The 26,962-nt window shown below is 41.7% G+C and overlaps 1 protein-coding gene across 2 annotated transcripts in view; it reads right to left on the reverse strand.

Annotated features, from left to right (window-relative positions):
* The window catches only part of col19a1 (collagen type XIX alpha 1 chain), a 374,732-nt gene that overhangs the window by 86,381 nt on the left and 261,389 nt on the right, over positions 1-26,962 (reverse strand). For both annotated transcript variants that reach the window (XM_072250470.1, XM_072250475.1), the window contains exons 32-41: positions 25,213-25,290; positions 24,247-24,282; positions 23,784-23,828; positions 23,463-23,516; positions 15,249-15,290; positions 13,447-13,563; positions 12,561-12,614; positions 10,572-10,625; positions 4,389-4,442; positions 2,483-2,536 (exon numbers count right to left, since the gene is read on the reverse strand). In XM_072250470.1, coding sequence (XP_072106571.1) covers positions 2,483-2,536; positions 4,389-4,442; positions 10,572-10,625; positions 12,561-12,614; positions 13,447-13,563; positions 15,249-15,290; positions 23,463-23,516; positions 23,784-23,828; positions 24,247-24,282; positions 25,213-25,290 — 588 coding nt within the window. The remainder of the gene's footprint in view (positions 1-2,482; positions 2,537-4,388; positions 4,443-10,571; positions 10,626-12,560; positions 12,615-13,446; positions 13,564-15,248; positions 15,291-23,462; positions 23,517-23,783; positions 23,829-24,246; positions 24,283-25,212; positions 25,291-26,962) is intronic.

Below are 26,962 nucleotides of genomic sequence, written 5' to 3' on the forward strand. Positions count from 1 at the left end.
CTAGGGGATCAGCTATTCTGGACTGGGTGTTGTGCAATGAACCGGTACTGATTAGAGGTCAAAAGGTAAAAGAACCATGAGAGGAAAGAGATCATAGTATCATTGAATTTACCCTGAATTTTAAGAAGGAGAAGCTAAAGTCAGATTTATCAGTAATACAGTGGAGTAAAGGGAATTACAGAGGCATGAGAAAGGAGTTGGCTAGAATTGATTGGGAAAGAACACTGGCAAGGATGACGGCAGAGCAGCAATGGGTGGAATTTCTGGCAGCAATTCAGAAGGCAGAGCATATATCCATTCCAAAGAGGAAGAAGTACTCTAAAGGCAAGATGACATAACCATGGGTAACAAGGGAATTCAAAGTCAACATAAAAGAGAGGGCATATCATAGAACAAAAATTAGTGGGAAGTTAGGTGATTGGGAAGCCTTTAAATAGCAACAGAAGGCTACTAAAAAGTTATTAAGAAGGTAAAGATAGAATATGAAAGTAAGCTAGACAATAATATTAAGGAGGATATGAAAAGTTTCTTCAGATACACAAAGTGTAAAAGAGAGGCAAGAGTGGATATCAGACTACTGGAAAACAATGCTGGAGAGGTAGTATTTGAGGAAGAGGAAATAGTGGATTGTCTGAATAAGTATTTTTCATTGGTCTTCACTGTGGAAGACACTAGCTGTATGTTGGAAGTTCCAGGTTTTAGGTTTCATGAAGTATTTGACATTACCATTCTTAGAGAGGAGGGTCTTGAGAAACTGAAAGGTCTTAGGTAGAAAAGTCACCTGGACCAGATGGTGTATTCCCCAGGGTTCTGAAAGAAGTGGCTGAAGGGATTGTGGAGGTATTAGTAATGATCTTTCAAGAATCACTAGATTCTGGAATGATTCTGGAAGACTGGAAAACTGCAAATGTCACACCACTCTTCAAGAAGGAAGACAGACAGAAGAAAAGAAACTATAGGCCAGTTAGTTGGACCTCTATGGTTGGGAAGATGTTGGAGTTGATGTGGTTTTTGGGGTAGATGGAGGCACATGATGAAATAGGCTGCAGTCAGCACAATTTCCTCAAGGGAAAATCTTGGCTGACAAATCCGTTGGAATTCTTTGAAGAAATAACAAGCAGGATAGACAAAGGAGAATTTTCAGAAGTTCTTTGACAGGGTGCCACACATGAGGCTGCTCAACAAATCTCAAGCCCATGATATTACAGGAAACATTCTAGCATGGATAAAGCAGTGGCTGATTGGCAGGAGGAAATTGGTGGGAACACAGGGAACCTTTTCTGGTTGGCTGCTGGTGGAGGGGCAGCCAATTTTGAGGAAATAGGGAGGCTACAGAGGAATTAGACAGATTAGGAGAATGGACAAAGAAGTGGCAGATGGAGTACAGTGTTGGGAAGTATATGGTCATGCACTTTGGTAGAAGAAATAAAAGGGTTGATTATTTTTAAAATGTAGAGAAAATACAAAAATCTGAGGTGCAAAGGGATCTGGGAGTCCTTGTGCAGGATTCCCTAAAGGTTAATTGAAGGTTAAGTCTGTAGTGAGAAAGGTAATGTGATGTTAACATTCATTTCAAGAGGGCGAGAATATAAAAGCAAGGATGTAATGCTGAGAATTTGTAAAGCACTGTTGAGGCCTCACTTGGAGTATTGTATGCATTTTTGAGTCCCTTATCTTAGAAAAGATGTGCTGAAATTGGAGACGGTTCAAGGAGGTTCATGAAAATAATTCCAGGATTAAATGGCTTGTCATATGAAGAGTGTTTGATGGCTCTGGGCCTGAATTAATTGGAATTTAGAAGAATGAATGGTGACCTAAATGAAAGCTATTGAATGATGAAAGGCCTTGATAGAGTGGATGTGGAGAGGATGTTTCTGATGTCGGAAAGTCTAAGAGCAAAGGACACAGCCTCAAAATCGAGCAGCATCCTTTTAGAATGAGATGAGGAGGAATTTCCTTTGCAAGAGTGGTGAATCTGTGGAATTTCTTTTGCCACAGGCAGCTGTGGAGGCCAAGTCTTTATGTATATTTAAGGCAGAAATTGATAGGTTTCTGATTGTTCAGAGCACGAAGGGACACATGGGAAGGCAGGAGATATGGGCTGAGATGACTAATAGATTAGCCATGATGAAATGGCACAGCAGACTCAATGGGCCAATTGGCCTAATTCTGCTTTTATATCTTATGATCTTGTGGTCTATTCTTTGAAGAGAAATCAATTCTGCACTTTATAAAGACCAGTTTGCAAAATCAGTCAGCCAAATTATTAAAGTGTGAGGAAGGTTTTGTGGAATTTCCCATGAAACTAACTAGAAATCCTATATAAATTCCTCATGACTAGAATATGCAATGGAAAAACACATCTCAGGAGAGACTGCAAGGCCCATTCTTTCTGAAGTCTGCTGCACATGCTGAGAAGCTTAGTAATCTCCATGAGGTAAATTTAGGATTTTACAAATAAAGAATATTTATTTCAATGTACCTTTTCTCCCTGAGGTCCAATTGGCCCTGTTGATCCTAGTCTTCCTTTTGAACCCTGATAATAATAAAAAACAAAACATCATTTTAGTTCAGTATTTTGATATTCATGACATTATTGTTTTTTAATGTTCATCCTTCATTTTATTAACCTTTCTATCTCAATCAAGATTTTCTGTAAATTCTTATCCTTCTTCCTATAAGATGTTAAGCTCATGTTAAATCAGTAAACAAAATTGCATCATTGCTCATTCAACCTCACAGCAAATAAACTCAGAATATTTTTAAAGGTGGATGATACTATTGGGAGAGAGTGTGAAGATACAATGACGGAATCTGAGCAGCATTATTATTGAACTCAGTTACAGAGAAAGGTTGAATAGGTTAGGACTTTATTCCCTGGAGGGTAGGAGAATGAGGGGAGATTTGATAGAGATATATAAAATTATGATGGGTATAGACAGAGTGAATGAAAGCAGGCTTTTTCCACTGAGGAAAGGGGAGAAAAAAATCAGAGGACATGGGTTAAGGGTGGGGGGGGGGAATTTAAAGGATACATAAGGGGGGGGGCTTCTTCACACAGAGAGTGGTGGGAGTGTGGTGAGCTGCCAGATGAGGTGGTAAATGTGGGTTCTTTTTTAACATTTAAGAATAAATTGGACAGATACATGGATGGGAGGTGTATGGAGGGATATAGTCCGTGTGCAGGTCAGTGGGACTAGGCAGAAAATGGTTCGGCACAGCCAAGAAGGGCCAAAAGGCCTGTTTCTGTGCTGTAGTTTTTCTATAGTTTCTATGCTGTCAGTGGCAAAGGACTAGTTCCCTCTCAAATGCTTTACAATTGATGAATGGTAAAGCAATAATTGTAGCATTTTCTTTTGGTCCTATTTTTGTTGTTTTGGCTATGTTTTCATTACTAACGAAGAGGGAGTGGAAATAAGCTTTACAACCTAAGAAACTCCTTATAAGTGTTGTACAAATGGCCAAGTTGCAGATGATGGCAAATTTGAAACTGAAAGAGCTGGCCTTGAAGCCATGAAATGAAATGAAAAAAAAAGCATCTAAGTGAGCAAAATAATAGCTGCTTAAATTTAATTCAGCCAAGGTTTTCATATAGGAATAGGGACATGGACATACTTCACAAATTGCACTGAAATAGTTAAGCAAGTACTTGAAAGAGTAGTGAACTCAATATGCAGCAAGTTTGATTGATTCAGTTTCAATTTTTAACAAAGTCTAGAAGGATATATCGAGGGAGATCTCAGAGCGATAATCTTGTATGGGTATTTCAGGTGGCAAAATTTGGATCAATCCAGAATTGAAGATCTGAGGAAGATGTTTTTAACCCAAACGATGACTGGAATCTGCACGGCACTGGTGGAGACAAGTACTTTCAGAACATTTAAAATGTATCTAGCTGAGTGCTTAATTTACCTGCACGTGTAAAGCTATGGATCAAGTACTGGGAATAGTTAAGATAGATATTCAATGGTTAGTATGGGTTTAGTGGGCTGAAGGGCCTGTTTCTGTTCTGTATGATTATGTGACTCAAATATAAATGTTAAACGTGGGAATAAAACAAGCAATACAAGCCCATATCTTTGGAAGGGAATGAAGGCTCGTATCAAAATGTTGATCTTTGTTCAGTGAGTGGGAAGCAGTCATTTGGAATGGAGCTTTGAGCAGCACTCGAAGTGGCAACCTTAGAATTATCTTGGAATCAATTTTATATACTTGTGGGTGCTTCTACTAGTCCTGAAAGGATATAACAAGATCAGCTGAATGTGTATAGTAAGGGTCCATTATATTATTTCTTTTGGGCAGAGAGGGATAAAACTAGTAGGAAAGTACTGAAGCTAACCGAGGCATCGGAGACACAAGAGTACTTCTGTCAATTCGTTATCACTTACCGCAGGTCCCACAGCTCCTTTGGGTCCAGGGAAACCCGGTAAACCCGGCTGTGCCTGAGAATCAGAAACAACATATACATTATATCAGTATGAAGTATGAAGCATCCATTTCAAATAATAACAAGTCACTGAAACACATTGGGTTTGGATTCTTGCAAAAAACAAATGCACATTAAAATGAACAAACAAGAGAAAATCTGGAGATGCTGGAAATCCAAGCAACACACACAAAATGCTGCAGAAACTCAGCAGGCCAGGCAACATCTATGGAAAAGGTATAGTTGACGTTTTGGGCCTGCTGAGTTCCTCCAGCATTTTATGTGTGTTGCTCAGGTTTTCAGAATTTGCAGATCTTCTCGTCTGCATATTAAAATGGGAAGGGAAGGGTAGGGGCATGGGGCTTGAACCATGACAGATTTGTGCTGTTATAGTATGGGTGGGAGCCAAGATGTGGAATGTGGGTTGGAGCAAGATGAGAAGGGTGGAGCTGAGCTGAGGGGAAAGATGGGTGTCAAGTTGTGATGGGAAGGTTGGGGGTTGAGTGGTGATGCAAAGCGAGGGTGCCAGAGTCTGATGGGGTGAGGAATAGGCTATGGTGGAAAGGGAGGGAGGTAAGTTGTTACAGAAGAAATAGAGATTGAAGAAGGAGTCAATCTGAAATTGGGAGGAAAGTCATTGGGTCAGGGGTCTGGTAAACAGATTTGGACAGGAGTTGCATGCAAGAGATTGCCAAAAGAGAAGCCAGTGGGCAGGCTTGTAGAGTAAAGTTTTGATGGCAGGTAGTGAAAATGAGGAAGAGCCATATCAATGAGTTGGGAAAGGATGGAAATATCTATCAGGTTGAAGAGGCTGGTGGTATCTGAGAGAGTATCAGGTAATTACATTAATTTGCAAGTCACCGTCAGCACTGGACTTGTCAGATCTCCACTACACATCGAATGTTAGGCCATGGGGATCCAGGAGGAAAACTTCAGATACTGTTCAACGAGCGGTAAGTCTCTCTTTGCCTTTTAAGATTTTTTGTTCATTTAAGTCAAATTATAAGCTAAACACAAATGTAGCATTTTATTCCATTTGTAGACAGCTGTTTTCTTTGGCTGACTATGAGTATTTTTGAAATTACACTGCTTGTATGCTTGTATTAAAGCTTCTCTTTCCCTGAGACTTTTCTTTCTCTTTACGTGTGAAACTGAAATTAAAGGCCACCAATAAATCCCTCAGATTAACAAAATTAAAAGAAGGACTCTCATTGTGTTGCTGGCAATATAAAGGGGAGTTCATCTTATATACATGAGATGCATAATGCTGGTGATTCATAGTCATAGAAAACCACAGCATAGAAACAGAACTTTTAGCCCATATAGTCTATGCCAAACATTAATCAGCCCAGTCCAATCGACCAGCACCCAGACCATACCCCTGCAGAATATAGAACATAAAACACAGAAAGCCTACAGCACAATACAGGCCCTTTGGCCCACAATGCCTTGCCGGACATGTACTTACTTTAGAAATTACCTAGGGTTACCCATAGCCCTCTTTTTTTTCTAAGCTCCATGTACTTATCCAGAAGTCTCTTGAAAGATCCTATTGTATCCGCCTCCACCAGCGTCACTGGCAACCCATTCCATGCACTCACCACTCTCTGCGTAAAAAAACTTACCCCAGACATCTCCTCTGTACCTACTTCCAAGCACCTTAAAACTGTGCACTCTCGTGTTAGCCATGTCAGCCCTGGGAAAAAGCCTCTGATTATCCACATGATTAATGCCTCTCATCATCCTATACACCTCTGTCAGGTCACCTCTCATCCTCCGCCGCTCCAAGGAGAAAAGGCCGAGTTCACTCAACCTATCCAAATGTACCTATCCAAATTTGTCTTAAATGTTGGAATCAAACCCAACTCCACTGCTTCCACTAGCAGTAGGTTCCACACTCTCACCATTCTGAGTGAAAAAGCTCCCCCTCATGTTCCCCTAAACAGTTCACCTTTCACCCTTAATCCATGACCTCTGGTTGTAGACTCAATCAATCTCAGTGGAAAATGCCTGCTTGCATTTACCTTATCTAGATCCCTCATAATTTTGTATACCTCTATTAAATTTCCCCTCATTCCTCTACGCTCTAGGGAATAAAATCCTAACCTATTCAACCTTTCCCTCTACTCAGGTTCACATGTCCTGGCAACGTCCTTGCAAATTTTCTCTGTATTCTTTCAACCTTATTAATATCTTTTCTGTAGGTAGGTGACCAGAACTGCACACAGATTAGACCTCATTAATGTCTTATACAACATCAACATAGCATCCCAATTCCTGTACTTCATACTTTGATTTATGAATGCCAATGTGCCAAAGCTCATTTATGAGCCTATATACTTATCACAATACTTTTAAGGAAATATGGATCTGTATTCCCAAATCCCTCTGTTCTACCGCACCCCTCAATTCCTTACTGCTTACTGTGTGAGTTCTACCCTGGTTTGTCCTCCCAATGTGTAACACCTCACATTTGTCTGCATTAAATTCCATCAGCCATTTTTCAGACCATTTTTTCCAGCCGGTTCAGATCCTGTTGCTCGCTTTGATAGTTTTTCCTCGCTGTCTATTACACCACCAGTCATGGTATCATCTGCAAATTTGCTGGTCTAGTTTACCACATTATCATCCAGACTGTCAATATAGATGACAAACAACAATGGACCCAACACCAATTCCTGTGCACACCAATTGTCACAGGCCTCCAGTCAGAGAGGCAACTCTACTACCACTCTCTGGCTTCTCCAGCAAAGCCAATGCTGAATCCAATTTACTACCTCATTCTAAATGCTAAGCAACTCAATCTTCTTGACCAACCTCCCATGCAGGACCTTGTCAGATGTCTTGCTAAAGTCTATGGAGACACCTAATGAACGCCTTGCCTTCATTAACTTACCTGGTAACTTCCTTGAAAAACTCTGTAAGTTTGATTAGACACGACCTACCACACACAAACCCATGTTGACTATCACTAATCAGTCCTTGTCTATCCAAATATTTATATATCCAGTCCCTTTGAATACCTTCCAATAACTTTTGCACTCCTGATGTCAGACTCACCAGCCTATAATTTCCCATTTTATTCTTAAAGCTTTTCCTCAAGAGTGGAACAACATTAGCTATTCTCCAATCCTAACCTGTGGCTAAGGACATTTTAAATATCCCTGCTAAGACCCCTGCAATGTCTGCACTAGCCTCCCACATGGTTCAAGGGAACACCTGGTCAGGCCCTGGGGATTTATCCACCCTAATTTGCCTCAAGGCAGCAAATACCTCCTCCTCTAAAATCTGTACATGGTCGATGACATCACTGCTATTTTCCTTCACTTCTATAGACTCTATGGCCAACTCCTGAATAAATACAGATGTGAAAAAATCATTTACGATCTTCCCCATCTCCTTTGGCTCCACACATACATTACTACTCCAATCTTCCAGAGGACCAATTTTGTCCTCTGCAATCCACCTTGGGATTCTCCTTCACCTTGTTTGTTCGCGAAACCTCATGCCCTCTTGATTGCCTTCTTCAGTGTTCTCTTATATTTCTTACACTTCTTCAGTACCTCATATTTTCCTGCCAGCCCAAACCTGATATGTACTTCCTTCTTAACCAGGGCCTCAATATCTCTTCAAAACTAAGGTTCCCTAAACCTTGCCATTTATTCTAACAGGAACATATAAACTCTATATTTTCAATATTTCACTTCTGAAGGCCTCCCACTTACCAAGTACATCCTTGCCAGAAAACAGCCCGTCTCAATTCACATTTGCCAGATCATCAGTGATACCATCAAAACTGGCCTTTCTCTAACTTAGAATCTCAGCCTGAGGACCAGACATATCCTTTTCCATAATTACCTTCAAACTAATGACATAAAGATCACTAGATGCAAAGTCTTCCCCTACACAAACTTCTGTTGTATGCCCTGTCTCATTTCCTAATAGCAGAGCAAATATTGAACACTCTCTCATTGGGACTTCTATGTACTGATTAACAAAACTTTCCTGAACATATGTGACAAACTCTATCCCATCTGTTCCTTTTACAATGTCATTATTGTACCTGCTGATCCATGCCCTAAGCTCATCTGTCTTTCCTACAATATTTCTTGCATTAAAATATACACAACTCACAACACTAGTCTGATTTTTAACAAATACAATATGCTGTAGGAACTCAGCAGGTCAGGCAACATCTATGGAAAGGAATAAATATCCTTTCCATAGATGCTGTCTGACCTGCTGAGTTCTCCAATGGGATCCCACCACATCTTTCCCTCCCCCCTGCTTTCTGCAGGGATCACTCCCGATGTGACTCCCTTGTCCATTTGTCCCTCCCCAGTGATCTCCCTCCTGGCACTTATCCCTGCAAGTGATACACCTGCCTCTTTTCCTTTGCTACCATTCAAGGCTGCAAACAGTTCTTCCTGGTGAGGCGACACTTCACCTGTGAGTCTGTTGGGGTCATATACTGTTTCCAGTGCCTCCCGTATAACGGTGAGATTCGACGGAGGTTGGGAGACCGCTTTGCCGAGCACCTACGCTCTGCCACAAGAAGAAGTGGGATCTCCCAGTTGCCAACCCACTTCCCATTCCCATTCCAATGTCTATCCATGGCCTCCTCTCCTGTTGCAATGAAGTCACACTCAGGTTGGAGGAACAATACCTTACATTCCGTCTGGGTAGCCTCCAACCTGGTGGCATGAACATCGATTTCTCAGACTTCTCATAATGCTCACACCTTGCCGCCCCCTTCACCATTCCCTATCCCCTGATCTCGTTGCCAGCCCATTACCTTTCTCTGGTGCTCCTTTTTTTTCCTTCCATGGCTTTCTCCCTCTCCTATTAGATTCCCCCTTCTCCAGCTCTGTATCTCTTTCATCATAAACTTCCCAGCTCTTTACTTCATCCCTCCCCCTCCCAGTTTCACCTATCACCTTGTGTTTCTACCTCCCCTCCCCCCACCTTTTAAATCTACTCCTCATCGTTTTTTCTCCAGTCCTGCTGAAGGCTTTTGTCCTGAAACATCGACTGTCCTCTTTTCCATAAATGCTGCCTGGCCTGCTGAGTTCCTCCAGCATTTTGTGTGTGTTACTTATTGATTGGGCCAACCAGTGGTGTCGTGGCATTAGCACTGGACTGTGAGTTCGAGTTTGGCCACGTCCCAACATGGGCAACAGCAGTATCTGTGGCAAAGAAAGGCCTGGCAATCTACTTCCGTACCTTGCCACAAAAATCCTATGGACAACTGTACTATCCATAGGGTCACCATGAGTCAACGATGACTCAATGGCGCTCAACAACAACTTCTTGATTATTACTGTTTATTAGAAGTCTGCAATAACCAATTCTCATTACTTTATTATAAGTATTCTGCTTTGTCCATACTGGGAACGAATGTTATTTCACTCTCACAAATATCTGTATGTATCGTCTGCCATCGGAAAATTAGCAGGAATAGGTATGGCAGCGTGGGAATTGGGTTACTTGACTCAGATCCAGAAGGCTGTAATGGTTCAGTGATCCAATTGGTCTGGAATGATAATCCAAAAACAAGAGTTCAAATCCCACTACTGTAGCTGTGAAATTTAATCCAGTTAACTAAATAACTACTTGAGGAAAATAAAGCTAGCATTGACAATCAATATATCAGATTGACATCACAACTCTAGGTCAAAATTGATCAGCAATCACTGATTAGAGTTTAATTCCTATTGCTATCTGTAATGAGTCTGTACATTCCCCCATAACTGCATGGGCTTCTTCTGGGTGCTCTGGTTTCTTCTCACGTTCCAAAGACATATAGGTTAGTAAGTTGTCGGTATGCTATGTTTGCGCTAGAATCATGGTGACACTTGTGAGCTTCCCAGAACAACCCTCAGACTGTGTTGGTCCTTGATGCAAATGACACATTTCACTGTATGTTTCAATTCTTCAATGCTCATGTGCCAAATAAAGCACATTTAATAAAGCTAGTCTTCAACTTAATTGCTTGCGCTTTAGGGATTCTGTCTTTCTTACCCAGTATGGCCTGTATCTGACTCCAGACTCATTAATGAAATAAATTAAAGTCTTGTCAGTGACGTCCATATTTTGTGAAAGAACTGTGCTCTATCATCCAGCTTTGGAGTCAGGAGACACTCACCTCATTCCCTTTCTCTCCAATAGGTCCAGGTAATCCACGCTCACCTTTACTTCCCTTTAAAAACAGAAGTAAGTTTAGAAATGAATCCAACTTCAGCATTTCTAGTGGCATCAAGCTTCTTTTGGAGCTGTCAAGATTGTGTCGGTCAGAATTACCTATTTGATGAAAGTCTCACAAGCGATGTATTGGGACCCAATAGTGAATTACAGCTACTGGACTGGTTTGCAAAATAGGTCAGTATTTTATGTTATCTAATTCTCAATGGTGAACCTTTTCGTTTGATGCACCCAGAGAAATGATTTGGAATATCTGACCTCCAAAGCTTGATTCAAGGCCGGGGTAGCTTCATACCTGGTTGATTTACTTGTTGTGCACATTCTCCAGCATGTTATTCAGAGAAATACTAACTGGCTCCAGTGCAGTGCTTCTGCTTTTCAGATTCTGTTTGATTATAGCACACTGGGACATTAAACAACAGTGGAGGCAAAATATGAATATAAACTGTTGTTAGATGCATGCATTTGCTCATCACCATGTTTTTTGAGGTTGCACCGGAAGAGATCACAGTGAAGAGGAAATTGTATTCCCAGCCAGTGATAAGAGAATGGCAAACTATCAAGTGTCTGAGGAAGGGAGTGACTCATCCAGGAGTCTCACCCCTAAGAACTATCTAGCATGATGAGTGTTTCAATCATTCCTCAAGAGCAACATTGCCCTTCACTTCTTCTCCCTCAGGAATACATAGCAACAGTTCTTCCATCTTCCCTCCAGCCCTCACCACTAGACACTACTCTCCATCACATTCTTTCTCAGTTCAGCTTGACTTTGTGGTGCACCACCTCTTGACTTCACAACAAACACACTCACCTCTGACTTTACAGCAGCTCACCCAAGAAAGAAACAGGAAGCTTGGGTGGGTTTGGAAATGCACTACTCACAACAGCACACAGTCCTGTTTCTGTTACTTGCTGGTGGCAATATTCTAAGCCCAGCTTCCAGTCACATAGCCAGTTTAAAAAGTCAGTGCTTTACTCAGTAGGACTATTATTGGGTGTGAGTTCTAATCTACCCAAATATACAGTAACTGCAAGTGTCCAAATGAAATAATTGATTCTTGTTTGAATACATTTGTGAGAAATCCATAGTGTGTTTTATAGCGATAAACAATTTTTGGAATGTAGTTCCTCATCTGCTTATTTTCTGTCAGGTCTTGTGATAAGTATTTTTTAAAAAATGTCAATACACACAGACATAGTTTTAAAGGTAATTGTCATTGGCATCCATATTGTGTGCCAGTGGGGGGAAAGCCTGTTTTAACATTGAAACTGGAACGTAACAATGTAATTCAAACTGTGAATGTAGTTTGGTCTACACTTAGAGCCAGACTAGATAGCCTCCATCCACATCTGTGGTTGACAAAATTAAACAGCCCCAACCAAAGATATTTGATTATTTTATGGAATCTGAAATGGTAGGAGTGATTCCACTTTGTCACCAATACAAACAGCTGGCTTGCTGTCCAAGAGCTCAAATTTTTTAACGTATCATCCCAGCATGTGAGATAAAAGAGTTGTTTAATTAATTGCATGTTGTCAAGTAGCTCCAACTGTTTTCTCATAGTCCAATTGTAATCAGCTCTGCACTCCAGCATTTCTGGCCTTTTAGGTTTTAATTACCCTGTCCCTGGCAGCTGTGCATTTAACTGCCTCAAATCTAAGATCTGTACCTTCATCCCTAAGTGCCTTTGTGTCAATATCACTTTCACTATTTTCCACTTTAAGGGCTATCTCTTTGGCCAAGCATTTGACTACTTGTCTTAAAATGTGGCTGAATACTAAATTTTAACCAATAACTCCTTGTAAACTGTATAGGATATGTGCAACTGAAATGCACTATAACTAATGTTTATGATGTTCATTATCTTCTCTGCATTGTCCTGTTTTTTTTTCCTGTTAGTTATCAATGTCAAGAAGAGATTGTCATACCCACCTTTTGCCCATCCAGTCCAGGAACTCCAGGTGGGCCTCTTGGTCCTGGGTCACCCTGTATGAAAATAATGCAGGATTTAAACATCAAAATACTATTGGAGACAATGGGATGGATTTTTGGATCCCTGAACTGAAAGGGAATGCAGTTCTGAGGAATGGTGCAATGATCTCTGGCTTGTCCCCTTGCCATATGAGCCCTTTTGGGATTGGAAGATCCCTGAATTTTGCCATTTTTACCCAGTGTAAAGCCAAATAAAATCCCATGAGAAGAAAAGAACCACTTAGTTCAGAATTCAGCTCACATTCAGAATTCTTGTTTTTGTTTGGAAAATGACTTGAAGTGTTTACTTGTTCACTTGCTCACATTCATTAGTCCATGAGACAAGTGTGAATGCTTTTGCATTTTTCTGAACAACACTCAAATATTAATGGTTGTCTATTCCAACCATTAATCACCTGCACATTTTTATTCCCCCCACATTCTCTTTCCTACCTTCTACTACTCAATTACACATTAGAAGCAACTTACACTGGTTATAAAATCTTCAGACCTTTCAAGATGTGGGAGGAACCCTACAGATTAAAATCTCATTTTAATAAAACCATGCTGACTCTATGATCAATCCCTGTCACTGCAAGTAAAAATTAATCTCAGAACAACTTCTTTTTAAATTTCCTTATCATTTCTGACTTACTCACCAACATGTAATTACCTGGCTTACTCCTGCTTTCCTATCATCCTGGACAATTATACAAAATAACAGCAACCACTCCATTAAAAGCTTTACACAGGTTTCATGAACAATTGCTTCAGTTGTCATAATTATACCTCTGGCAGGTGAAGCAACAACACTAAGCTCTGCATTAGCCTTCCTTTGCTCTTTTACCTGCCTGCCATCAAGTCCATTAGTCCCAGGTATCCCGGGCACACCTCGGTCGCCTTTCATTCCAGGTAATCCTGAATAGCCCCCGTGACCACCAGCCAGGCAGCTGCTGCACGCATTCTGTCCATGAAACAAGGAAGTAAGGTCAGTGAGACTGTGTGAGATGATGCAAAGCAAGGGTTCTGTTGTAGCAATATCTTGTCACAATGTTACTCACACTAAGGCAAGTGCTCAAACCTAATAATCTGTAGTGTAGCATGGTAATACTTCTCTGCGTTATGTTCAGCTTGGATTTTTGGTCAGACCATAATATATAGGACCAGAATTATGCCATTTGGCCCATCATTTCTGCGTTGCCATTCAATTATGGCTGATTTTCTTTTAATCTTATTCCCCTGCGACTCCCCGTAACCTTTAACCCCCCCTTTCCCATCAAACTCTGCCTCAAGTACACCCAGCGACTTGAACTCAATTGCCCACTGCAGCAATGAATTCAAAAAAAATCACCACAATCTAGATGAAGAAATTACTTCCCATCTCTGTTTTAAAGGGACGTTCTTTTATTCTGAGGCTGTCCTCAGATCCTAGACTGTTTTACTAATGGAAACACCCTCTCCATGAACACTTTATCGTCATCGTTCAATATCTGACGGATTCCAATGAAATAACCCCTTATCTTTATGAGATCCATTGAGTACAGGCCCAGAGATATTAAATACTCCTCATACAGTATGCTAAGTCCGTCTCTGGGATGGTTCCTGTAAATGTACTCTGGACCCTCTCCAGGGCCAGCACATCCTTCCTTTGATAAGGGACCCAAAATTGCTCATAAGCAATTTTATCCATCCGCTACTTAAAGTGCTGGATCAAATTTGTCCCATTTTAGTCACAGCATGAAAAAGGAATACTGATCATAATTGTGGGATGGCAAATTCTGCTTGGGTAGCAACATGGATAGGAAAGGTATAGACGGAACATGGAGCAAATGCAGGCAAATGGGTCTATCTTAGGTGGAAATCTTGGTCAGCATTGACCAGCTGGGCCAAAGAGTCTGCTTCTATGCTGTACGACTCGAACGAGAAATTGGACCTTGTGGTTTTCCTTTTATCCTATACTATAGCATCATAGGATACTGAACCATGAGTGTAACCTCATAGCTTCAAGCCTTCATGGGCTTCTCGTTTCATATTTCCCCTGCTTATTTTGCTCCTGCCTTTCTTGATGCCTTGGAAACGTATCTGCATCACTCTTTTCTGCAATGGGCTTTTATTACTTCACTGTGGATATCACCATGCACATTTCTACCTAAAGAAACTCGTAGTAGATTTCTGAAACACTACACACCATTTAAGAAATGTCTAAATGAACGCTTGAAACACTTGAGCATAAAAGGCTGAAGACCTGGAAGATGGGGTTAATGACTGATCAGCATTTACCAGTCAAGCTGAAAGTTTCCATACCGTATGATTCTATGACTCGATAACACAATGCCGTAACCAAAACAAAAAAATTCACCAAATACTTAACAATTAGCATATAACCCAGCAGCTATGATAGTGCACTTGTGATAGCTAGGGCCAGAAACATAAATTCCAGGATTACAGATTAAATATGAGAAAAGTTTAAACACATATATTTTGTTAACTAGCTGTCAATCATGTAATTGAACAATTTTAGTAACATCAACCTACTAATATCATCCTAATGCTGCATCAGATTGTCGTGGATAGTTAACGGACACCCGCCCCCCCCCGCCCACACACACCTTTTAGGCAATGCAATTGATAGTCAAACTGCACACTTACCTTCAGTAAAGCACCAATGTCTCCCATCAGAGGCAGTGCAGACTGAAATGAAACAGAACCATACAAAACAGTCAGAATAAAACACAAATGACAGATTGATTATCTGGTCTGTGCTGCACAGAAAATTGGAAAATGTGTAATTTTTTTAATAATTCTACAGTGTAAAAACTTTAAACCATGGAAATTTACAGAGCAGAAAAAGGGTGGTCATATCAACTAAAGAACAACTAAGGCTAATCAATCCCTACCAGCTTTCAGTCCCTAACACTTTATATTTTCATCTACTGTATGTACTTTTTAAAAAAAGCTGTCAACAGCTTTTGCATCTTTCACACTTTCAGAAGCTGACTTTCAAATTTCCACGCAACACACATCAAAGTTGCTGGTGAACGCAGCAGGCCAAGCAGCATCTGTAGGAAGAGGTGCAGTCGACGTTTCAGGCCGAGACCCTTCGTCAGGACTAACTGAAGGAAGAGTGAGTAAGGGATTTGAAAGTTGGAGGGGGAGAGGGAGATCCAAAATGATAGGAGAAGACAGGAGGGGGAGGGATGGAGCCAAGAGCTGGACAGGTGATAGGCAAAAGGGGATACGAGAGGATCATGGGACAGGAGGTCCGGGAAGAAAGACAAGGGGGGGGGACCCAGAGGATGGGCAAGGGGTATATTCAGAGGGACAGAGGGAGAAAAAGGAGAGTGAGAAAAAGAATGTGTGCATAAAAATAAGTAACAGATGGGGTACGAGGGGGAGGTGGGGCATTAGCGGAAGTTAGAGAAGTCGATGTTCATGCCATCGGGTTGGAGGCTACCCAGACAGAATATAAGGTGTTGTTCCTCCAACCTGAGTGTGGTTTCATCTTTACAGTAGAGGAAGCCGTGGATAGACATGTCAGAATGGGAATGGGATGTGGAATTAAAATGTGTGGCCACTGGGAGATCCTGCTTTCTCTGGCGGACAGAGCGTAGGTGTTCAGCAAAGCGGTCTCCCAGTCTGCGTCGGGTCTCGCCAATATATAAAAGGCCACATCGGGAGCACCGGATGCAGTATATCACCCCAGTCGACTCACAGGTGAAGTGTTGCCTCACCTGGAAGGACTGTTTGGGGCCCTGAATGGTGGTAAGGGAGGAAGTGTAAGGGCATGTGTAGCACTTGTTCCGCTTACACGGATAAGTGCCAGGAGGGAGATCAGTGGGGAGGGATGGGGGTGACGAATGGACAAGGGAGTTGTGTAGGGAGCGATCCCTGCGGAATGCAGAGAGAGAGGGGGAGGGAAAGATGTGCTTAGTGGTGGGATCCCGTTGGAGGTGGCGGAAGTTACGGAGGATAATATGTTGGACCCGGAGGCTGGTGGGGTGGTAGGTGAGGACCAGGGGAACCCTATTCCTAGTGGGGTGGCGGGAGGATGGAGTGAGAGCAGATGTACGTGAAATGGGGGAGATGCGTTTAAGAGCAGAGTTGATAGTGGAGGAAGGGAAGCCCCTTTCTTTAAAAAAGGAAGACATCTCCCTCGTCCTAGAATGAAAAGCCTCATTCTGAGAGCAGATGCGGCGGAGACGGAGGAATTGCGAGAAGGGGATGGCGTTTTTGCAAGAGACAGGGTGAGAAGAGGAATAGTCCAGATAGCTGTGAGAGTCAGTAGGCTTATAGTAGACATCAGTGGATAAGCTGTCTCCAGAGACAGAGACAGAAAGATCTAGAAAGGGGAGAGAGCTGTCGGAAATGGACCAGGTAAACTTGAGGGCAGGGTGAAAGTTGGAGGCAAAGTTAATAAAGTCAACGAGTTCTGCATGCGTGCAGGAAGCAGCGCCAATGCAGTCGTCGATGTAGCGAAGGAAAAGTGGGGGACAGATACCAGAATAGGCACGGAACATAGATTGTTCCACAAACCCAACAAAAAGGCAGGCATAGCTAGGACCCATACGGGTGCCCATAGCTACACCTTTAGTTTGGAGGAAGTGGGAGGAGCCAAAGGAGAAATTATTAAGAGTGAGGACTAATTCCGCTAGACGGAGCAGGGTGGTGGTAGAGGGGAACTGATTTGTTTGAATTCAAAAATCCTTTCTCATTCGCACAGTAATCCTTCCACCTTACATCCATATCCCTTATTTACTGGCTTCTTTGAAAAGGAAAATAGATCCAGTTCACCTTGTTCAAGCATTTCGTAATTGTATATAACTTAATTAAATCTTAGTTTTTTGTTTCAAAGAAAACAAATTGAAGCCTCTCTTCATAACTGTCTCATAACATTCTCTACTGCCATCATTCTTGAGATGTGGTAACCAGAAATGATAGAACTAATGATTTTATGGAACAGTTTAAATGTGACCTCCCAGCTCTACACCTGGGCAGACACTTGTTAAGTACTTTAACTTATTCAGTGTTTTATGGGCTGCACTCCAAAATCCCTCTGTTCTGTTGCACTTTACCGTATCCAACCATTTACTGTTTCCTGGCCTTGTTTGTCTTCCCCGAATAATTACTTCACATTTCTCCAGATTGAATTTCTTTTGCCATTTTTCTGCCCATCTAACCAAGTCCTGCTGAAGGGTCTCAGCCCAAAACATCAGCTGTATTCTTTTCCATAGATGCTGCCTGGCCTGCTGGGTTCCTCCAGCATTTTGTGTGTACATGTTACGGATTTCCAGCATTGCCAGATTGTCTCAACTTTGTAACTAGGCCTGTTGATACTTTCTAATAGACTAAAACTTTCCTTCTTGCTGTAAACCTTGAAATTGTGGTCCTTATTTTTATGTCCCAATCATTTACATTTATCATGGAAAGCAAGGGCTCAAATAGTGAGCAAAGTGCAGCCCTAGTATATAAAATCACTAGTTATTAAAATACCACAGCTTTTTCCTCAAGACTTAATTTAGGATTCAGCTTGCCAATTTCCATTGGAACATATGACTTTTACTTTACTGTCCCATCTAGCAGATTGAACTTTGTAAAAAGCCTTATTTGAATCCATACAGAGCATAGTGAAGCTGCTATCCTCATATAACTTCACCCTTCACTGAATTGTCCCTGATTAATCTGAGCCTCCTGGAAATTTGTTACCACTCTGTTCACTTGTGGCTCAGTTTGTGAGTTCAAACTCTATTCCGGAGACTCAAGCACAGAAAATGCAGTCAGGAGTGCTGCTCTCTGATAAGTGCTACTTTTCTGATGAAATATTACGCTGGGGTTTCCTCAGCTCTCTGTGGTAAACATAGCAGGCTTATGTTCTTCAAGGAAGAATAGGGAAGCTCCCCTGGACATTCTTACCAATATATTTTCGTTGATCAACAACATAAAAATAATAGATTATCTGGTCCATTACCCATTCCTGTTTTAAGCGCTTATGTTGGAAATATGGCTTTGTGGTAAAGATTGTTTCAGAATGAAAGCAGCAGATTGTGTAGATGGTTTTAAACAGATCATCTTTTGGATATGAATACTGTCAAATATACTTTAAGATTGATTGTTGGTTTTTTATCATATTTATTTATAACCTGTACCCATAGTTTTTTACTGTTCATATGAAGAGCGTTTGATGGCTCTGGGCCTGTATTCACTTGGATTCACTTGGAATGAGGGGTGACCTCATTGAAACGTATTGAATGGTGAAAGGCCTTGATAAAGTGGATGTGGAGAGGATGTTTCCTATGGTGGGAGAGTCTAACACCAGAGAACACAGCCTCAGAATAGAGCAGCATCCTTTTAGAACGGGGATGAGGAGGAATTTATTTAGCCAGAGAGTCGTGAATCTGTGGAATTCTTTGCCACAGGCAGCTGTGGAGGCCAAGTCTTTATGTATAGTATACTCAAGGCAGAGGTTGATAGATTCTTGGATTGGTCAGGACATGAGGACAGGAAGAGGGCAGGAGATTAGGGCAGAGAGGAAAATTGGATCAGCTATGATGAAATAGTGGAGCAAACTTGATGGGCAAAATGGCCTAATTCTGCTTCTATATCTTATGGTCTTATGCATAGGATAAAGCTATGTAGCTGTGCATACCTTAACTTAATGCTTCTCTTCAACTGTAGCAAAACAAATTCAATGTGTTACATCATTCAGTATAATTTAAGGTACTGTACCTTGGCAATAGTTTACATGACAGCCCACTGATTAGGGTGATATATGCTGCATATCTGTCTACCTGTAAAATCAACTATGCTTCAAAAATATTCTCAAGTGTTTCAGGATATCTGAAGGGCATGCAAAGCAGCATATAAATCATAATCCAATTCAATTGTTATCAGAATACAGCAAATTATAAAAAATGGCACTTTCTGCTCTGACATTGAAAACCACTTAGAATCATAGAACCATAGAAACTACAGCACAGAAACAGGCCCTTTGGCCCTTCTTGGCTGTGCCGAACCATTTTCTGCCTAGTCCCACTGACCTGCACACGGACCATATCCCTCCATACACCTCCCATCCATGTATCTGTCCAATTTATTCTTAAATGTTAAAAAAGAACCCGCATTTACCACCTCGTCTGGCACCTCATTCCATACTCCCATCACTCTCTGTGTGAAGAAGCCCCCCCCTAATGTTCCCTTTAAACTTTTCCCCCCTCACCCTTAACCCATGTCCTCTGGTTTTTTTCTCCCCTTGCCTCAGTGGAAAAAGCCTGCTTGCATTCACTCTATCTATACCCATCATAATTTTATATACCTCTATCAAATCTCCCCTCATTCTTCTATGCTCCAGGGAATAAAGTCCTAACCTATTCAACCTTTCTCTGTAACTGAGTTTCTCAAGTCCCGGCAACATCCTTGCAAACCTTCTCTGCACTCTTTCAACCTTATTTATATCCTTCCTGTAATTTGGTGACCAAAACTGAACACAATACTCCAGATTCGGCCTCACCAATGCCTTATACAACCTCATCATAACATTCCAGCTCTTATACTCAATACTTCGATTAATAAAGGCCAATGAACCAAAAGCTCTCTTTACGACCCTGTCTACCTGTGACGACACTTTTAGGGAATTTTGTATCTGTATTCCCAGATCCCTCTGTTCCACTGCACTCCTCAGTGCCTTACCATTAACCCTGTATGTTCCACGTTGGTTTGTCCTTCCAACGTGCAATACCTCACACTTGTCAGTATTAAACTCCATCTGCCATTTTTCAGCCCATTTTTCCAGCTGGTCCAAGTCCCTCTGCAGGCTCTGAAAACCTTCCTCACTGTCTACTACACCTCCAATCTTTGTATCATCAGCAAACTTGCTGATCCAATTTATCACATTATCATCCAGATCATTGATATAGATGACAAATAACAATGGACTGATCCCTGTGGCACACCACTAGTCACAGGCCTCCACTCAGAGAAGCAATTCTCTACCACCACTCTCTGGCTTCTTCCATCGAGCCAATGTCCAATACAATTTACCACCTCTCCATGTATACCTAGCGACTGAATTTTCCTAACTAACCTCCCATGCGGGACCTTGTCAAAGGCCTTACTGAAGTCCATGTAGACAATATCCACTGCCTTCCCTTCATCCACTTTCCTGGTAACCTCCTTGAAAAACTCCAACAGATTGGTCAAACATGACCTACCACGCACAAAGCCATGTTGACTCTCCCTAATAAGCCTCTGTCTATCCAAATGCTTGTAGATTCTGTCTCTTAGTACTCCCTCCAATAACTTACCTACTACTGACGTTAAACTCACTGGCCTATAATTTCCCGGATTACTTTTCGATCCTTTTTTAAACAACGGAACAACATGAGCCACTCTCCAATCCTCCGGCACTTCAGCCGTAGACAGCGACATTTTAAATATTTCTGCCAGGGCCCCCGCAATTCAACACTAGTCTCCTTCAAGGTCCGAGGGAACACCCTGTCAGGTCCCGGGGATTTATCCACTTTAATTTTCCTCAAGACAGCAAGCACCTCCTCCTTTTCAATCTCTACAGTTTCCATGGTCTCACTACTTGATTCCCTCAATTCCATAGATTTCCTGCCAGCTTCCTTAGTAAATACAGACGCAAAAAACCTATTTAAGATCCCCCCCATTTCCTTTGGTTCCGCACAAAGCCGACCACTCTGATCTTCAAGAGGACCAATTTTATCCCTTACAATCCTTTTGCTCTTAATATACTTGTAAAAGCTCTTTGGATTATCCTTCACTTTGACTGCCAAGGCAACCTCATGTCTTCTTTTTGCCCTCCTGATTTCTTTCTTAAGTATTTTCTTGCACTTCTTATACTCCTCAAGCACGTGATTTACCCCCTGTTTCCTATACATTTCATACAACTCCCTCTTCTTCTTTATCAGAGTTGCAATATCCCTTGAGAACCAAGGTTCCTTATTCCTATTTAATTTGCCTTTAATCCTGACAGGAACATACAAACTCTGCACTCTCAAAATTTCCCCTTTGAAGGCTTCCCACCTACCAATCACATCTTTGCCAGAGAACAATCTGTCCCAATCCATGCTTTTTAGATCCTTTCTCATTTCTTCAAATTTGGCCTTCCTCCAGTTCAGAACCTCAACCCTAGGACCAGATCTATCCTTGTCCATGATCAAATTGAAACTAATGGTGTTATGATCACTGGAACCAAAGTGCTCCCCTACACAGACTTCCGTCACTTGCCCTAATTCGTTTCCTAACAGGAGATCCAATATTGCATCCCCTCTAGTTGGTCCTTCTATATACTGATTTAGAAAACTTTCCTGAACACATCTTACAAACTCTAAGCCATCTAGACCCCTAACAGTATGGGAGTCCCAATCAATGTATGGAAAATTAAAATCCCCTACCACCACAACTTTACGTTTCCTGCAGTTGCCTGCTATCTCTCTGCAGATTTGCTCTTCCAAGTCTCGTTGACTATTGGGTAGTCTGTAATACAATCCCACTAATGTGGCCATACCTTTCCTGTTTCTCAGCTCCACCCATAAAGACTCAGTAGACAAGCCCTCTAATCTGTCCTGCCTGAGCACTGCTGTAATATTTTCCCTAACAAGCAATGCTACTCCCCCACCTTTCATTCCTCTGCCTCGATCACATCTGAAACATCAGAACCCTGGAATATTAAGCTGCCAGTCCTGCCCCTCCTGTAGCCAAGTTTCACTAATTGCTACAACAGCATAATTCCACGTGTCAATCCACGCCCTCAACTCATCCGCCTTCCCCGCAATACTCCTAGCATTGAAATATATACACCTCAGAAGATTTTTACCACCACTCACAACCTTTCTATCAGCGGATTTGCTTAAACTTTCAATATCATTTATTTTCACCCCAGCCACACTGTCAGCTCTGGCACTCTGGTTCATATATTTTGAAAGCCCATTTGATTTTCTAATGTCCATCAAGGAAAGGAATATATGCTATGTGCTTTCCACTGGGATCCATACAGGTCCCATTAATACTTCTTTCTGGCTGAAAACTCTCCTAATGCTGCCTCAAACAACGTCTTGCTCAATTTTGAGGGTTTTTTTTGCAGCAAGTCTGATTGAGCCTTATTATTCTGAGCAAAATTATTTGCCAAAAAAAAATGTCATGAGGTGAAACATCCAGGCAGGCAACTGTATTGGCAAACAACTAGCCAGCTCATTAGTTAGTCTTATTTCCATCCCACTCGAAGTGAAGTGGGTCTCTGCCTTCACTGGTAATATCGGGAACAGGATGTCTAGAAGCGGTAACAATGATTTATTTGTGCTTCTTGTGTCTCAGTTGACGATGTGCCTGGATATAGACAAAGAAGCCATTTGAAATGGCATTATGTTATTCTGTTGCAACAATGTCAGTTCAGGCTGTGTGGTTTGTGAAACTTTAGAATGTGTTATAACGCATCATCATCATCACATTAACCTCTTAAAGACTTTCTCCCTATGTGTGTGGAGGGAACCTCATGGGATCAGGAAAACAATAAAACACATTCTGCATATCTGCATAGAAAGCATTGACTTTTTCCCTTGTGGGTATAACTCAGTTTTACCCAGAGTAACACATGCAAAATGCTGGAGGAACTCAGCAAGCCCGACAGCATCCATGGAAGGGAATAAACAGTTGGCATTTCGTGCTGAGACCATTCATCGGGACACTTATACACATTCTATATCACAGTCCATTAACTTCATAAGAGTAAGACTTATGAAGTTATGGGTGTAAGGCCTTGCATTCAATTCCATGGTGATCCTTACAAGACTGTCCTGCCTTTCAGTATGTTGGACTGTTGGCCATTAATTGCATTGAATGATGACTTACTGGCTCTCCAGGTGGACCAGGTGGCCCTGGTATCCCATTGGTCCCAGGTATGCCCTGTGAAAAAAAGGGGGAGAAGGGGAGGAGAGGAGGAGGGGGGAGGGGGGAGAGGGGAGAGGGGGAGAGAGGGGGAGAGGGGGAGAGGGGGAGAGGGGGAGGAGGGGGAGAGGGGGAGAGGGGGAGAGGGGGAGGAGGGGGAGAGGGAGAGGGAGAGGGAGAGGGAGAGGGAGAGGGAGAGGGAGAGGGAGAGGGATTAGCAAATCAGAAATTGAACTGGATTCCAGTTTATCTCTATGAAGAATTTGTGTGTTGTTTATTACTCACATTAGCACCTGGATGTCCTAAAGAGCCTGGCAAACCCCTTGGACCCTGAATCGATGCAAAATAGAAATCTTTAATCACTACTTTGATCAAGTCATTGTACTGTTCACTAAATAGTTTGACTTGAATTTGGTGGGAGAGTTAGTTTCACATTTGTTACAAACAATGCAAATGATGAGCTGCTCCACAAGTTAAATTAAAGCAACAGGTTTCTGAAATGATAAATGCTACCTTGCTAATTCAGAGCTTGTGTCAGTGCATTTAATTGTAGTGGCTTAACAAAGAGATGAATTGCTCTTCATTTTAAATTTAATGAAAATTAAAAAAATAAAAGGCGACTAAACAAATTTGAAATAATTTCTCCTTATGTAAGGTTTAATTGGGAAATTTTTCTGTCCCTGGTCCAACTTGATGCTCACGCATGTATTCATACTTTATCAATAGTGTAAAAGTCAATGGGTCTTACCTGTAGACCTGGCTCACCAGGAGGACCTCTGGGACCCTATAAGGAGAAAAGGAAGATGAAAAAAAGATGGTAAGTATATTTGACACAATTGATAAGGTTGGAGCCGGGTGGGAAGAAGAGGAGGCTGAAAGTGGACATTCCCAGTTGCATGCTGATTTCCTTCCTTTCCCAATGACCTGTCTGTCTTCTGTCTTCTCCGCTGTCAGGGTGAGGCCCAATGCAAACTGGAATAACAGCATCTCATATTCCACCTGGATAATCGACAACCCACAGTTACGAGCATAGAATTTTCCAATTTTAGTTAATCCTTACCTCCTGTGTTCCCCCTCCCTTTCTGATCCACCTCTGGTCCTTTTTTGTTCCCTTTCCCATTCCAATCCCCAGCCCTTAGAATCTCATCACCCATTTTTTGTCCCCCACCCTTTCCTGGTTCCATCCACTTACTACCCACACATTTTACTCACCCTGGCCTTCCTCAACCATGTCTTGGTTCCATTTGCCTTTCACCTCTCCCCTAATGGTTTCCATTGCCAAGATTCCAGCACTGGTACTAGATTCCACTTATCATTCACCTGCCTCTGTCTCTCAACCCTGCCCCTACACATGCCCTATGGTACCCATCTACCCATTAACCTTCAACCCTCCTTGGTTGATCTGTTCCAACACTCCCCATCTCCTCTTTATATTGGCCATAGTCCCTCTCTGTTTTCAGTCCTGATGCAAGCTCTTGACCACATTTCCTTTTTACCCACAGATGCTACTTGACCTGCTCAGCTTATCCAGCACATTGCGTTTTGCTCCAAGATCCTGTGTGACCTGGAGAATAACTTGGAGGAGATGTCATCCCAATTAAATTGTTACCCATGTCTTTGAAGGTGGCAGTAATTTCAGGGCTGGGAGTGCTGTCAAATTAATCATTGCAAAAAAAATCACTTGATGCAAGTTCTGTAACATTGATATACTTACTGGGGAGCCAGGCCGTCCACTTCCTGATGGTCCTTTCTCACCTTGTGGGCCTTGAAGACCAGGAAATCCACGCTCACCCTAACAACAGAAATCCAGGTTATTCCTCAACAAGTATATATCATGCAGTGAAGCTAGATGGAGCTAATATCCCAGCCTAATCAGAGAGCAGCTTGACTTGCACATGACTATTCCTTATCCAAATTCAAATTCACCCACTGAGAGTTAAGCAAGTCTCCCATGTCGCCTCCACAATTCTGAAAGGCAGAGAATTCTACAAATTCATGACCTTTTGAGAGAAGAAATTTCACCTCTTCTCTGTCCAAACAACCTGAAACCACCACACCTCCACCTTGCTCTCGGTATTCCCCATAATGAGAAACATTCCTCTCAGCGGCTACTCTGTCAAACTTCTCCAAATAAGAATACCTCACTTTCTATATATACATTCCGATGAATTCAATGGATGGAACTTTGGATGCAGAGTACACTGTTTACTGATTTATTTTTATTTAATCTTAATCTGATTAATTCAGTTTAATGCTGACTAACTGAATAGTCTGTGCTTTTACACTCTGATTATGATGTTACATAGCACTCAAATTCATGTTATGGACATTCACCAATAAGGGACATACATAATACAAGTATTTTTATCATGGCTACAGAGATGTGCTTAGAGTTGATTAGAATGCACCTTATGTGACCTTTGTGAATGTCAGTTTCTTAAATTTATTGGATAAAATCTGTTCTGATTTTGTAAGAGGGAATATAGACTGGAGATAAAACACAAAGTGTTGGAAATACTCAGCAAGTTAACCACCAACAATGGAATGGGAGAGTAGGATTAAGGGTCTACTTGGACTTCCGTTTCTTGTTGTTCTGTTGATGTTGTCACTCCAAATCACAGTACACAAAGGGTACAAAAAGATGATTTTCCCACCATATCCATAGCAGCCTTCAGGTATATTGTATACAAATCTGACTTACTAGCACTTGATCCATAACCTTCTATGCCTTGGTGATTCTGGATAAAAAAAAAATTATTCCTTGGATCCCCTGTAGAACTCTTGTCTTAAGATCATGAGACCCTAAGATATAGGAGCAGAATCAGGCCATTGGTCCATTGATTCTGCTCCACCATTCAATCATGGCTGATCCTTTTTTTCCCTCTTCAACCCATTTCCCAACCTTCTTCCTGTAACCTTTGATGCTGTGTCCAATCCATGTCTTGATATCCTCTAGTTTTAGAAATCTCTACTGCAGGGAAACGTAACCTCCTATTTTGCTCCATGTGATTTTGGATACCTCTCTTGAGTCCCCCTCAGCCTCCTCTGCTCCATTAGATAAAGAAACATCCTATACAATCTTTCTTAACCAAAATGCTCCATCCATACAATGTTCTGCTAAATCCTCTCTGGTTGCCCCTCCAATACAAGCACATCCTTTCTAATAGTGTGGCAACTACAGCAATCCAACTATGGCCTAAATAATATTTTATAATATGGCACAGAATCTAGTCATAATGACTGCATGTGGTCTGTGGGGTGAGAGGCCTACAGACCAAACAAGACCTCTTTCAATCTTCGTATGCCTACATTCTGTGTCTGTCCCTTCTTCGCATATGGACAAACAATAAAGATAACTGTTTATCAGCCCACCAAAATCAGTCTAATGAATACAAGGAAGCAAAGTACTTCTGATGCTAAAAATCTTAATTAAAAATAGAAAATGTTGCAAATACTCTGCAGTA

This window comes from Mobula birostris, chromosome 2, assembly GCF_030028105.1.
Source record: "Mobula birostris isolate sMobBir1 chromosome 2, sMobBir1.hap1, whole genome shotgun sequence".
Taxonomy (NCBI): domain Eukaryota; kingdom Metazoa; phylum Chordata; class Chondrichthyes; order Myliobatiformes; family Myliobatidae; genus Mobula; species Mobula birostris.